This window comes from Lytechinus pictus, chromosome 4 (assembly GCF_037042905.1).
Source record: "Lytechinus pictus isolate F3 Inbred chromosome 4, Lp3.0, whole genome shotgun sequence".
Lineage (NCBI taxonomy): Eukaryota > Metazoa > Echinodermata > Echinoidea > Temnopleuroida > Toxopneustidae > Lytechinus > Lytechinus pictus.
The window spans coordinates 8,801,069-8,816,587 of NC_087248.1; the positions used below are offsets into that span (position 1 = coordinate 8,801,069).

The following is a 15,519-nucleotide window of genomic DNA, read 5'->3' on the forward strand; positions in this document are numbered from 1 at the left end:
CAATTCCAGGGCCAGGGGCCGATTGCACGAGTCGAAAGGGTATTTCCGACCCAGGGCCAGGTCCGTCTTTCGTGTCGCCCATCTTCTATGCGTTGTATGTGGGATGTTTCTGAAATTATTATGATAAACAAATAAATTTGTTACTTGTCTTAGCTAGCTTTACTTTAAATTTAATTAAAATCAATTTTCATACAATTTCATGACACCATTGATTTTATAAACATGATAGTAGTACTGACTACTGAGTACTTCAATGCCATCATAGGCCTATAAACATGATAAACAATGATTTTGTTTATTTAACAGACAATTTATTGAAAACGTGTGCCACATGTCGCATCATAATAAATAGGCGACATGAAAGCCGGTCTTTGGAAAGACCTTTTCGTGCAATTGGCCTAGCCAGCTTGTGGACTCGGTGATGATATTTTATATTATTTTTGTCTCACCTGCATAGCACCAGCAGAGCCAGAATGAGTATATGTATAGGCGTGCTTTTCCGACGGCGGCGTCCGCGGCGTCAACATCAAATCTTAACCGAAGCAGGTTAAGTTTTTGAAATGACAGCATAACTTGAAACTTGGCCATAGGGGTAATCTAATATTACTGAACATCCTGCCGGAGTTTCAAGTCACTGACCTATGACCAAGGTCAAAGGTCATTTAAGGTCAATGAACTTTGGCAAAGTTGGGGGTATTTATTGAATTACCATGATAACTTTGAATCATTGAATGTTTATGGATCTGATTCATAAAACTTGGACATGAGAGTAATCAAGTATCACTGAACATCCTGTGCGAGTTTCAGGTCACATGACCAAGGTCAAAGGTCAATGAATTTTGGCCATTTTGTGGGTATTTGTTTGTCAAATTACCATCATAACTCTGAAATTGTATTGGTCTAGTTCATAAAACCTGGACATAAGAGTTAATCAAGTATCACTGAACATCCTGTGCGAGTTTCAGGTCAAATGACCAAGGTCATTAAGGTCAACAAACTTTGGCCATGTTGGAGGTAGTTATTAAATTGCTATCATAACTTTCAAAGTTCATGGATATAGTTTATGAATTGTGGACAAAGGGTAATCAAGTATCACTGCACTGATAAGTCTTAGGTCACATGATCAAGGTCAAATGTCATTTAGGGTCAATGAACGTAATATTGTATCATTATAAAGAGAGGTCTTATACCACTTTAAGGAGGAACAGTTTTAGTCAGAGGGTTGTAGACCTATGGAATAATCTTCCTCCATCTGTTGTGTCGGCACCCTCTATTGACTCTTTCAAACATAGGCTGGACAAACATTGGTCTTGCCATCATCAAATTCTTCCCTAAAAAAAATAAAAAGAATCCGTCCACCCTCCACGCAACATGCATGCATGTAATTTTACAAGACATTTAAAATAGTCAAGTTGGAACAAGTACTATCAGAAGGAACGACCGGAAGTCTCAACAGGCTTGCCTTCTTCTTCCGTACACTGATGATGATGATGATGATATGAATGGTGTTTTTTGTGAATAATTATTTTATAGTATTCAAAGTTAGCACTGCTGATATATTGCATCGCGTAATGCAGGTGAGACTGCCAGAGGCGCTCCACTTGTTACATATTACATTGTCTTTACATCACATAGACAGTTGGCAGCCATCTGTTTCAAGGAGTTTTTAAACATTTTTTTGTAAATTCCAAGTTTTATCAGAAAAATTATGTTTATGAATCATCAGCCAGTGTTTTGCTGTTAGGCCTCACCCTCAAGCATTCACTTATGTTGCCTTTTTTTTTTACAGGAGGTGGCTCATTATTCTTATGTAGTATCACTGCAATTGTAAATTTTTTTGGACGTTGATTTTTAATGTTGCCCCCCCCAAAAAAAAAAAAAAATTAAACTTAAGTAATTTCAATTTTTACCATCATTTTTTTTTTGGTTGAGTTTTTTGTTTGATGTTTTTGGATTGTCTGTTCAGGTGGGAGCTTTCAGCCCCTGATTCTGAAGTGTGGACATACATTTTGTCAGGCTTGCCTTGCCAGGATCTACAAATACCTGAAGCATGAATTGGTCTGTCCACAGTGTAAGGTTAGTATCACTTTCCATAGTAAAGGTGACCCACCGTCACCAGCACTTGCTTGCTTCTGTTAATCAAGGTCATTGTTAAAAATGAGTAGACAAAATAATGCCTATAGATTCCATTGCATGAACCAATAACACACTTTGATCCTCATAGAAAACATATTTGCTTCATTGATATTTAATTCGGATTTACATTGGATTCCTGTAGTAAATTATCATTGCTTCATGGTTGGTCGCATCACCTATGGAAATAATACAGCAGCCCAATATTTCGTATTGCACAGAGCAAATAATGAATTGACTCTTGATTTCCAGAGATTTTGAAGGTATTTCAGAATGTTGATAATAACATATTATGTTATGCTGGGCTGCTTGAAAATGAACTAATAGTCTTAGTGGCCATCTTGGGTAAATAATAGTATTTGTTATAAACCTCTCTTTAAGAATGTCGAATAATCCGTTCCTCTGATTGGTCAAAACTGAGGTCATGTAAACGACCATGCCTTCAAAACAAAAAACTAAGGTGGTAACCAAGGGCAACGGGCATAGTTAACAAGATTTCTGCCCGTTGCCCCCTGATCCGCCCCTTAACGACGGGCATAGCAAAATTTGGCTGAAATCCCCATTTGATTGCATGCAAAATGTTGCTTTCTGCGGTGATTACGGATACCATAAATATCCGCGCGATTTGATCGAAAGTTTTAGACAATTCGCGCATTTACGCGCTTATTGCGCAAGTGCGCGCAACGGATATGACATATCGATGGAACGATGCCGATCTTTGACTTTTGCTTGTTAATTCCTATTAAAATATATGGCATTTATTGAAAATAAAACTAGCTTATTAAGGACATAACGGATGTATATCAATCATCAAGTCTTGGGGAAGTTCGCTAAAATGCATGCTCGCAAAAGGTGAGTCAGGTGAAAAGATTAGACGGTCACTGCACTTTCTAACAATAAACGTTTAACTCGTTCATGTCGTTACTTAACCTTAGCCTGGGACAGTTAGGTATTGACAAACGACAACGTTAGGACGGGTAGATCTAATGTTAATTGTCGTTAGCTTTGTTTAATAATTCGGTTCATAAAATATATATGGACTGCTTTTATATTCGAGACATGGTTGTTTCTATTCGGCTCGCGGGTACCGCATCGGCCAGACCATGCCCTCGGGCAAAGCCCTCGGGCATAGTCGCGTTGCGGTCCCCTTGAGCCTCTAGAAACAACCATGCCTCTCAAAGCAGTCCATATATCTATACTATTATTATAATACTTATTCCATTCCTCTGGCAATACACCCACATCCTTCCTCCAGGTATCCACTCCTTTACCAGCGGGCGAGGTCAGCTTCAAGGAACTACCACCTGATTTCTATGCTTTGGGTCAAGCAGCTTGGACGTACAACAACAAAACGCCAGATTTCTTGTGAGTATTCTAGTTTGGGTATTTCTTTTTAAGAATTATGATGTTGAAGTCCATCGCAAATATATTTTGAGTGAATTACAGGAATTACCTGTGTAACTTGATGTACAGTATTTGTGTCTCACTCAACATAATGTAGGAAGAAACTTTGATTTTATTGGGGATGTACATTGGTCTGGGCTTTGTTGTGTGTTCAGTTTTGTGTGCTATTTTTGCAAACCATGATGAATATTCAACTAGGTTTCTTTAAAGGACAAGTCCACCCCAACAAAAAGTTGATTTGAATAAAAAGAGAAAAATCCAACGAGCATAACACTGAAAATTTCATCAAAATCGGATGTAAAATAAGAAAGTTATGACATTTTAAAGTTTCGCTTAATTTCACAAAACAGTTCTATGCACATCCTGGTCGGTATGCAAATGAGGAGACTGATGATGTCATCCACTCACTATTTCTTTTGTATTTCATTATCTGAAAAATGGTTTATTCCCATTTTCTCCTCATTGTCCTTGAAACAAAGTTTCATTCCTCCCTGATATGTGGAATTACCATCGCCTTAACATTTTATGGTTCAGTCAAGTTGGTCCTTATTGTCAAATCTGTAAAAATTGAAATATTCTATATTTCAAACAATAAAAAACAGAAGAAATAGTGAGTGAGGGACATCATCAACTCTCTCATTTGCATGTCATTGAGTTGTGCATATAACTGTTTTGTGAAAAATAAGCGAAATTTTAAAATGTCATAAATTTTGATGAAATTTTCAGCATTATGCTAGTTGGATTTTTCTTTATTTATTAAAATCAACATTTTTCTGAGGTGGACTTGATCTTTAAGCAAGCATTTCCCCAGTCATTCAGTGGATGGTACTAAAAGAATAGTAGTCAAACTCTTCTCCAAATATCAATGGGCAAGAGATAAATCAATACAATGGTTCCAGTAGCTGCAATATAATGCATAAAATATGTTTGCCTTGTTTGCTAAAGTATGTTATGCCTTGCCTCGCTCATTATTTCATAATTTTTACCTGCTTCATCTTATTTGCTCTTCTGATACTCTCTTTTAACTTGCTCTCTCTTCATGATTCAAGTGCACACAAGGTTGAGTTTCAGACCAGACAAGAGAAAACAAAGTTTAAGGGAAAGGCACTCAAAGGTACTTCTTCTTTGTACACTTCATTCTTCTGTGCATTTCTGCCCAACTTTGGCAAAAGGAAACAAGTGAAACATCAGTCAAATTTGAGTTATTGTTTTTGAAATGCCCTTTGTGTGTTGCACGTTCAGGCAAAATTTGGGGAAGAAATGGTCATTCTATGGAAAGATATTGAAGAAAATATGCTGTTAAATTGCATTGATGCCTATGTAAATGATGAACACACATTGCTCATTTACAACAAATGATAGTTTGTAACTTGCTTCCTTTTGCCAAAGTATGGCAGATTTATTTCAAGGAGGGGATGAGGAAGAGGGAGAGAAAGAAGGAGAGTGAGAAGGAGAAAGACATGGAGAGGGAGGAGGTTTGGGAGGATAAGGGTGGAGGGAAGAGTAAGACAAGGATGAACAAGACAAGGGAAAAGGGGAAGAAGGAATGAGCAGTTTTTGTCGGTGAAAGAGGAGGGAGAGGAGGAGGAGAAAATGGATTTAGGTTATTTGTGTATTTTTTTCAATAACGAGACCCTGTTAGTGATACCACAGACAAAAGAAAGAAAAATGCTTCTGTGAAAATTTTCAACTTGCCTTTCTCTGGTGTAAAATGATGTCTCCCTCTCTACCTGTTTCTCTTTAGGAGGCCGAGCCCTTTGTGAAGAATGCAGCCAGGAATCTGCTTCCTGTCGGTGTGAGCAGTGTGACGAGGAGCTCTGTGATAAATGCTGGAGCAAGCTACACAAAAACAACTCCAAGAGCAAGAACCCTCATCACAGGATCCAAATACAGATGTAAGTTTTTTTTTTCTTCTATTTTTGTATTTTTGACCTGCCACTAAATAAAACAACAATAAGTCGCCATGGAACGGTCTCTGTAGATATACAAAATAGTAATATGGTACTCTAAAAGTGAACATTAAAAAATGAGCTTATCTTTAAATAGTAATGAAATAGAAGACAAGATACAAGAGTTTTTTTGGCACCAATTGTTCTTGACTGTTCGGAAGTTTCACTGAGATTGCACAGTGTGCACCTCTGGTCCTTGAGTGAACCTCAAACTTCAAACCTTGTTTTCTTCTTAGTCTTTAAATCTCTCACCAAATTCCTTTTACATTAAATTTTGTCAAGTTATATACCATTTTAAAGCTTAAAATGTGCCCTTTTCAAGCTCAATAGAGATCTCAAATTGTCATTTTCATCATATATACTTGTTTTTTGGGGAGGCAGGTCACATTTAGAAATTTGGCCTGATGTTTCTATCATGATATGATGAAAAATGACCTATATTTACCAAGACAATGAGAAAAAGATGGAATGGGTAGTCAACCCAGACCAAGTATACATGTACATGTAACTAGGGACTGGAACCGCTTTTTCCTGGGACTGAAAAAGGGTAACCCCCTTCACAGCCTGTTCAAGTGCAAGCTACACATAGGGTTGTCATCATTTACATGTAAATACCTTACCAAAGGGCACTAGTGCACCAATTGGGAATCGAACCTGGGTCACCGGAATACAAAACCTCCGCTCTACTGACTGAGCTATCATATTACGCTGAGCTATCATATTACATTCACATTATATGTTTCCATGTGAAGCATTCTACATGTTCAAATGATAAATCCCTCTCTCTTCATATTAACAGAGGGGTGTACGGATGTGAAGAGCATGACAATATGCCAAGAGAGTTCTACTGTAAAGATGACGACAAGCCGATCTGTGCATACTGTGGCCTGACGGGAGAGCATAAAGGACATCAAATCATATCAATAGGAGACCAGGTAGGCTAAAAAGGGTATTGTGGATTTGTCAACGCCTGCATTTAGCAACTTTCCTGCTTTAACTTTGTGTGCAGTGTGATCCAGCTCAATCCTCTAGTTCGAGTAAATAAAAGTATTCACAAGGGTCCCGTAACAAAAGTTAGCAATTTATTGTGAGCTTGATTTTCACGTATGATTGTACAATGTAGTCAGTGGAATCAATCGAGGAAAAATGTTCTACGATCATTGCTATGCTTTGTGTTACGGGCCCCTGAAAGCAAAATTTCCTTTGAAGGATCCTGAGTCAGCAACAGAAATTGGTTCTTTTAGAAATGCCGAACAAGATGTTGAATGATGGTTACGATCCAAGTGAAGGAAATACTAGCCGTTTCTCCAAATCAAATGAAATGGATATTCATCAGTAAGTATATTTCCTTTCAAAAAAAATCCCGACTATAAATTGAACCGTTTCAACTGATCCATCATAAAGCAGATTGAGGTAATCATCCAGACCACATTTACAGCTGTGAACTTTGGAACCGATACTTTATAAACTTCCTGCCTTCTGAAAATCAATTGTACAGTAAGCCTTGTGTGAAAGAAATTTGTTCTTGTTCAGAAAAATTGGGATTCGTCATTGTGTACAGATTATTGCAGATTTTGTTTATTAAGATTTTTTTTCCCAACACAGAATGCCAACGTTCAAGACCTTTTGAAGCCTGCATTTGATATAGCAAAAGATGTCCTCAAGAAATTGTATTACTCTAATGTGGTAAGTAGACATTCTTGGATAATTTACTCCTAAGAAGCATTTCATGAAGTAGTTTGTGATTTTCATCCGCGAATTTTGTTTTAGCCAATCAGATGTAAAGATTTTCTTTTTACATTTCTCATTTTAAATCATTAGCAAGACACTTCATGACTTCATTTCAAAGCTCTATGAAACAAACTGACTGTAATCTTTTTGTATTCTTACATTACATTGTTGTATATTGGTTGGTGCGTTTTGAGCTCTCTATTAGTTGATTGACTTCTGCTGGTGCATCTTTATGAGAAAATGAAAAAAAAAAATTATGGTACTGATATGGTTGAGTTGTAATACAACTCCTATGGATATATCAAAGATTTAGAAAATTGAAATAGAAGTCAGTTTTATGGATGTTCATGTATTTTGTAATTTACTTGTACGTGTACTTGAGATATTTCCCCCCTTTTTGAAACAGTCCATTGACAAGGCAATTACCAAAGTGAAGAGAGAATCCAGCCCTGCGTCCGAGGAAATAAGATCAAGGTTCTTAAACCTCCATGCCCTGCTCCAAAGAAGGTAATATAGCAATGTGATACTGTTATGAGGAGCATTGATCAGTTGACTTAATCACTAAGGCCATCTTCTAAGGTCTGGTCTAGCACTGTGCTAAGATAATGGGAAACCAAAAATATCAAAAATTTGTTTACGTTGTATATTTCCAATGTTTATTGTGGTCATTCGTCATACTTTGATAATGAAGAAAGCTTTTTAGTTACTACTTCCAGATTGTTTTGAATTATTTGAGTGTCAGTTGAGCTGATGAATTGAACCTGTGGCTATCCATAGTTAAACTACAATGTTAAACCTATGGCTATCCATCTTTAAATCGTCTTGGTTTAGTGGTTACAAATCTCGTCTTTCAATGAGAGGGACGTGGGTTCGAATCTAAGCCACGGCGTGTTTTCCTTCAGCAAGAAATTTATCCACATTGTGCTGCACTCAACCCAGGTGAAGTGAATAGGTACCCGGCAGGATTAATTCCTTGAATGCACCAAGCACCTTTAGCAGCTAGAGCTACATCCGGGGTAATATATAGTGTGCCATTGAATAGGAAATTGGATAAATCGGCGCCTCATAAATGCTATATATTATTGTTATTAAGTTTGCTTTGCCTTACTTTATGGTGTATGGACAGGCTTTTTTGTGACTAGAATTGGCTCTGGCTTGAGAAACTCCAAGGCATAGACAAAACCTTTCCAACACATTTGAAGTTGGAAGGAGCTTCAAGTACTCCATTTGACTTTTAGGCCCATGCTTTAAAATGTTTCATAAATTCAAGCGAGTCTTAACCATGGAAGCCATAGATATCATAATTGATTGTCTTTATGGCATATGTATTGTGCTTTCTCATAGATAATGACATATCATGCCTACATGAGTCAGATAATTGGACTTAGACACTCAAGATGATAAATTTTGGTATTGATTACTTTCCATAGTCAAGATTGATTTAAAATACTTTCAGGTCCAAGTCCCTGTCGGCTGTAATATTGAAACAGAGCGACAGTGTTCACAAAAGGCCACAATATCTGTAAACAAAAATAACAAAAGAATAATGTTGCTCAAAGTTTTTTGCCATCCATGCATATGAGCCATGAACACATTTTGCACCATACAAGTACACTGCAGTTCTGGGTCCCATTTCATTAAGACTTGTTATAATGATTAACAAATGCACAATTTCTATAACAATTTTACTATCAGGCAATCAGATTGAAGGATTTGAGTAGCTATTAACTTTTGTCTTGCAAATTTGGTATTATAACAAGTTTTATAAAATGGTCCCTGTCGTGAAATTTCTACATAAACTATGAGGTCTACTCCAGACTGAAAGGTGGTACTTCACAAAGCTTTCGTCGAGAAGGAAACCGCTCATGTTGGTTTTGGAATGCAATAGCCTTCTTCATACATTTGGGTCTACAAAGAATATTTTCATACAAATTTTGTCCCTAATATAGTTTTCATGCTACTATTTGGGTGTAATTTAACATTCTCAACAATTTGCTACTTTATAATATTAATCAGGATCTAGTCAATGAAAAGTTCCAGGAAGCAAAGACAATGGGACAGTTTATAGCCCTGTGTGCTTGATTGTTGAAACAGGAAGTAATTACAATAAAGGTACCCATCTCCTTTATAATAAAACCCTTCCTTTCTCTGTGCCTTAATGTTTATAAGAAGCTGCTTAATACATTCACAAGACCAATATGTTGCCTCAGTATTTAGGTAGACTTTGATCAACATTTACAATGATATTATTGAGAAAAAAATCGTGTTTTGTGGTCCATTAAAAGCATATTTTTCATATTTTTTATCTTATTTTTAGTAACTAAATTCCCATTTGATGGTCATTGAAATTCAGATTTATTGGACAGTAACAAACCTGGGATTGGTGTAGTGAAAAAATAAGCTTGATAATATTGGCAAGCTGATGTTTTAAAGCAAATATGTACATGTGACCTTAATGGCACCACCTCATGTCTTCAACTACTCAAATATAGCCAGGTTCCTGACCCATCATGCATCATTCTGAAAAGTGTAGTCTTGTAATATAGGCGCACTCAAATAATACTAATTCACTACTCAATACAGTCATATGCTGTAATGATTGTGTTACCAGGGCCCCGTAACAAAAAGCTTAGCGATGAATAGCAAATATGAAAGAACACTTCTGATTGTTTACTGGTCAGTATTTCGAGCCAAATGCGCATGTAACAATGATCTTGATTGGTCGGTTCATCAAGCGATTGATCGCTAATCTTTGCGTTACAGTCGCCAGGTTGCAAAACAAGCACTAATCCCTCAAAAACTTTTTTGTTTTCTCTAAAGAAGTAAAACCGATGGCTAATTAATTCTCTATATTATGAAGAGTTTTCTGAAAAGGTAGTTTTTATTATTGTCTCACCTGCATAGCAGAGTGAGACTATAGGCGCCGCTTTTCCGACGGCGGCGGCGACGGCGGCGGCGGCGTCAACACCAAATCGTAACCTGAGGTTAAGTTTTTGAAATGACAGCATAACTTAGAAAGTATATGGACCTAGTTCATGAAACTTGGCCATAAGGTTAATCAAGTATTACTGAACATCCTGCCTGAGTTTCATGTCACATGACCAAGGTCAAAGGTCATTTAGGGTCAATGAACTTAGACCATGTTGGGGGAATCAACATCAAAATCTTAACCTAAGGTTAAGTTTTTGAATTACCATCATAACTTTGAAAGTTTATGGATCTGATTCATGAAACTTGGACATAATAGTAATCAAGTATCACTGAACATCCTGTGCAAGTTTCAGGTCATATGATCAAGGTCAAAGGTCATTTAGGGTCAATGAACTTTGGCCAAATTGGGGTATTTGTTGAATTACAGCCATAAATTTGAAAGTGTTGGTCTAGTTCATAAAACTTGGACATAATAGTAATCAAGTATCACTGAACATCCTGTGCGAGTTTCAGGTCACATGATCAAGGTCAAAGGTCATGTAAGGTCAAAGAACTTTGGCCACGTTGGGGGTATTTGTTGAATTGCCATCATATCTCTATAAGTGTATTGGTCTAGTTCATAAAACGTGGAAATAAGAGTAACCAAGTATCACTGAACATCTTGTGCGAGTTATAGTAGTTTTCAAAATCAGCACTGCTGCTATATTGAATCGCGTGATGCAGGTGAGACGGCCAGAGGCATTCCACTTGTTTACATGTATAACACACTGTCAATGAGGGACTATACACAGCATTGACTAGTTCGCTCCTCTAAGTTTGTAGTTGATTTATGTGTGTTCAAGCATACAGTGACTGGTAACTTTACCATTCACAGCAGTCCATAATATATGTTGCGTTTCTTTACCAATTTGCAGAGAAACCATGCTTCTTCAAGAACTGAGTGACAGTGAGGCTGATAGACTTCACCATCTTGGTCAGATGGAACGAAGTCTGAAAAACAACATCAGCAGACTGGAAACAGTCATGTCAGGTAATACGATAAAAGGAGGAGGAGGATGCTGGTGATGATGGTCATAGCCATGATTTTTATTATGATGATTACTAATACAATGATGATGATGATCATACGAGGATGAGAATGATAATGATGATGAATTTGATGATGATGATGGTTATAGGGATGATGGTTATGGTGATGGTGATGATGATGGTGATGATGATTTTGATGATGATGATGGTTAAAGGGAAGATGATTGATGATTATGGTGATGGCGACGATTATTGTGATGATGATGATGATGAGGATAATAACTTTGATCATTACAACAGCTTTAAAAGATATAATGATATAGCTTTCTTTTATTTACCCAGGATTGCTGCATCATTAAAGGAACTATTCTACCTGCAGTGGGCTTCCATAATATATTATTATTGTCCTTCTCTAATCTTGCATGCTCATTGCCTTAGTTATTTTATTTCCCTTTAAATATCAATTTTTAATTATGAACTCTTGTGTTATGGAAAAGAAAAGTAAAAAGATCCTAACCCTAACCTTGCTGGACTCTTTGGGGCTGTTGGTCGGGGAGTGGGTGGGGGGGGGGGGGGGGGGGGCTATACGTCATCCTCATAAATATCATCATCATTCTTTTGATCTAATATTTTGTTCAAATTCAGTATTGTATGTGAATTGAATAAGCTAATTATTTGACGGACTCTATTGTAAAACGCCATCACTGTCATACTTATGAATTTGAAATGATAAATCCATTAATTTTTCTTTGTGATTAGATGTAGCCAATTCACTGCAAGATTCATCGGATACATCCCCAAACCTGACAGAGATGATCAGTATCCTCAACTCGGCCGCGGAGCTGCCTTGTCATGTGATTCAAGATGGCGGTCAGGATGAACCGATTGGATTCAAGTCCGGTAATGAGATTGTTCAGCACGTCATGGCACATGGTTCGATTGATACTACAGGCAGAACAAGGTATGTTCGTTGGCATCTTTTACAATATTTACTTAATACGTTACTAGTTAAGGTTTATTGTCTGAGCCACATCTTTCATGCTGGAATCCTACAAGCGGCTTTTCATTAACAATCAGGTTTCTCATAGAGAGAGCAATGGGTAGTGAGGGAAAGCTGCAATGAAAAGGTTTCTATGACATTTTCTCCAGCGAGCATTGCTCTGCTGTAAATTCTGCACACTAAAGGAATAACTTCAACCCTGGATTTAACACTTATATCTTGTATGTATCCTAAACCTAACCGTAAACCTAACATAAAACCATATATATTAGACCAAATAAAGCCCTGAGCATTCGTCATCAGAGCAAATGTCATTTAACCGTTTTAATCTATACATGAATTTACAAATGCTTGCTCTCTGAACTTTCATTTATTAGCTTACAGCCTGCAGCATTGACACTGTGGCTCTCGTTTACCATTTCTGAAATACCTTGATTTTCTTCAAAAATCTATTTTGTTTTTTAAGATACTGTGCCTTAGCTCAGTCTTTAATACTAACTTCATTTTCTTTTCTGATGTGTAATCCTTAGCTGGGATCTGAAGACAAAAGATGAGCTACCTGCTGATTATGTGCAACCAAAGATTGCAGATGCAATCCTTAACAACTCAAAGCTTTTCTCCATCTCCTCCGCTGGAAAAAGTGAATTAAAAAGTAAGTATTTAATTTCTTTTAGTGATGTATACCTTTCATTGCTCAAGTTAGCAATTGATAATGTTCTTTGAATTCATTCTGAACTCTGGCTTATTTCTACTCTGTAGTAATAATGTAATAATAGCTAGTTTTTATATAGCACTTTTCCCATATTGGCCCAAAGCGCTTTACAGCATATTACGACCCCGGTCATTTGATTAATTTCAATCCCGCACGAAATGTGCACAATTTCCACTCCCTGGGGAGCATTCCTTGCATTCATCGCAAATTCAAACATACAATAACTTTCACATCCTACGGGGTACCCATTTAACACCTGGGTCGAGAGTGGCAAAGTGTGGATTAATGCCTTGCCAAAGGACGCGAGACTGCGGTGGGATTCGAATACACGACCCTCTGTTTACAAGGCGATAGTCAGAACCACTACACCATGGCTCTTCCACTTAGGTGCAGTTTAAGTATTGTTAGCCAAATGTTATGATCAATTACAAACTATCTGGAAATGATAAATACAACAACATTTTCTTTGAATCATGGGAATTTAGCTTGGTTAGCATAATCATAATATTGTGAAAACTAAGTTTTGCTTGTACATTCCCACGATTTATTCTAGTCTTAGACCATGGTTCAAGGCGCCTTTGCAAAGGTTGTTCCATCCTGATGTAGAATCTGTTTCAATAAAAATAAGATATTGAGAGAACCATATTAAATGTTAATTGAGAAAAAAAAATCCATCATTTTTCATACACAAGTATCTTTTTTGATAGGGAAATGAAAGAAGCATATTGAATGTTTACATGGGAAAAAATCCATCATTCTTTATACACACAGACACAAGTATATTGCAATAGGGGATCATCACTTAAACTCTTTCTACCTCTCTCTCTCTCATTCTTTGATGTTGAAGCTACCAGTGCCAAGGGTAAGGGAGAACAGAAGAAAGCACCCAAAACCAAGAACCATATAGCATCTCAGAATGGGACCACATCTCCATCACAACTTCAGACCAGTACAACAACAACAGCAACCAGGAGGACACCATCACAAGCTGCATCCAAGATCATGGCTTCTTGTTCAGCAGGTTGGTTGCAGGGGGACGGGTCATTATGTCTCTAAATCATTTTTACAGTTCTAAAATAGATTGAAGGATGTAGCTTATAGCCAGTGTGTATGCAAGTTGCGTGATCATGTTTTGATTTTACGTTATACAAATAATTCAGGCTTGCCAACTACTGCTTAAAGGAGTTATTCCTTTTTTGGGGAAATTTTAAAGAAAACTCATTTTTTGACCAGATATTTTGTACAGTCATCTATTGGAAATATGCTGTGACTCCTATTTTGTGAATGAATAACTCCTATTTTGTTTGTTTACTGGTTGGTAGGCCTGATAATTAATGTTTATGAGTGCAATGGACAGAATACTTCATAAGGTGAAAGATGAAATGAATGATCCATTCAACGAGGTGTAGCCGAGTTGAACTGATCATTCATGTAATCTTTCATTGAATTTAGTATTCTGTCCATTGTACAAACATAAAATATTATTTGGATTATATGACACCTAAATACCTAAATATAGATCTTCGGTCATTTGAAATTTATGAATTTTGGAAATATGCTCATGCAGTGCAAGCACGGTCTGTTGATTTTTGTGTACATACATGTAATACAACACATGCGCTTGCGTCTGGGTGCACGCATGCAATGTACAAATCATATGGATCCAAAATTGCACAGATGATGATGTCATTGTAAAATAGGTGGAATGATCGATATTAAACAACCAATCATATGACAAGGATCTATCTTGGTGTCATATAAAAACTTCTAGATGTGCATTTAGGGTGATGAACTGTGTATTTGGGTGAATGATTTTACCCCTAGTGCATAAAAACCGAGGTGCCAGCTGAAATATGTGTTCTTCCAAAGAAAAAGCTATGGCAAGGATTTTTATGTGCAAACTGGGGCACTTCTACCGCATATTCTTGAGATCTCCATCTCTGCTATCCTAGAAAACACGGAGGGATTTGAACAAACTTTTCATGACAAATTCTTATTGCAGACCCATTTATTACAATGGAGTGTGAAAGCATAGGACCTCAGTAATTCACTCTCAATATGCATCTCAATGTTTTATCAGGTTGGTTAGGGGTTATTGGTTGAAATTCCAACAAGTCCTCTCTACCTTTACTTCTAGGAGGGTGGGGGAGGGTTAATGGCGTAATTTTGCAATGACTAATGCTCAAAGTATTTATGTATAAAAACATCCTCATACATGTACTCTTCCCACCAGCTGCTCAAAACCTAGTTTATGTGGTCCACATCCGATCGCCAGCTCGCTTCTACATCCAGCGGAAATCAGACCGCCCACGCTTGGCGAGGATGATGAAGACACTGTACAAGGTGTGCGAGAGTGAGGACAAGAAGAAGAGGATCCCAGACCCACTTGTAGTTGGTAAGTCATTTGGATAAGCTTTGAAATGGAGAGTAGGAGGTAGTAGCCGAAAATAGCTCAGAATTTTGTTAAGGTGTCTTGGTTAATGTGACTTTGTAACGAATGGTGGCAGAAAATGTCAGTAGGCCTATTATTTAGATGTCTACGGAATTGTGCATCTAGGAAAGATGTAGCTTCCTCCACCCTCCATTGAGAGTGTGATTCTTAAAGAAAGGCTTTAGATGGCCACATACAT

At 37.2% G+C, this 15,519-nt stretch overlaps 1 protein-coding gene across 1 annotated transcript in view; it reads left to right on the forward strand.

Moving 5' to 3' along the window:
- The window catches only part of LOC129259066 (RING finger protein 17-like), a 59,797-nt gene that overhangs the window by 397 nt on the left and 43,881 nt on the right, over window positions 1-15,519 (forward strand). Inside the window, exons 2-13 of the mRNA XM_064098319.1 lie at window positions 1,967-2,076; window positions 3,389-3,498; window positions 4,587-4,651; window positions 5,282-5,432; window positions 6,286-6,421; window positions 7,092-7,172; window positions 7,624-7,724; window positions 11,063-11,178; window positions 11,937-12,138; window positions 12,708-12,829; window positions 13,737-13,910; window positions 15,123-15,284. Coding sequence (XP_063954389.1) covers window positions 1,967-2,076; window positions 3,389-3,498; window positions 4,587-4,651; window positions 5,282-5,432; window positions 6,286-6,421; window positions 7,092-7,172; window positions 7,624-7,724; window positions 11,063-11,178; window positions 11,937-12,138; window positions 12,708-12,829; window positions 13,737-13,910; window positions 15,123-15,284 — 1,530 coding nt within the window. The remainder of the gene's footprint in view (window positions 1-1,966; window positions 2,077-3,388; window positions 3,499-4,586; window positions 4,652-5,281; window positions 5,433-6,285; window positions 6,422-7,091; window positions 7,173-7,623; window positions 7,725-11,062; window positions 11,179-11,936; window positions 12,139-12,707; window positions 12,830-13,736; window positions 13,911-15,122; window positions 15,285-15,519) is intronic.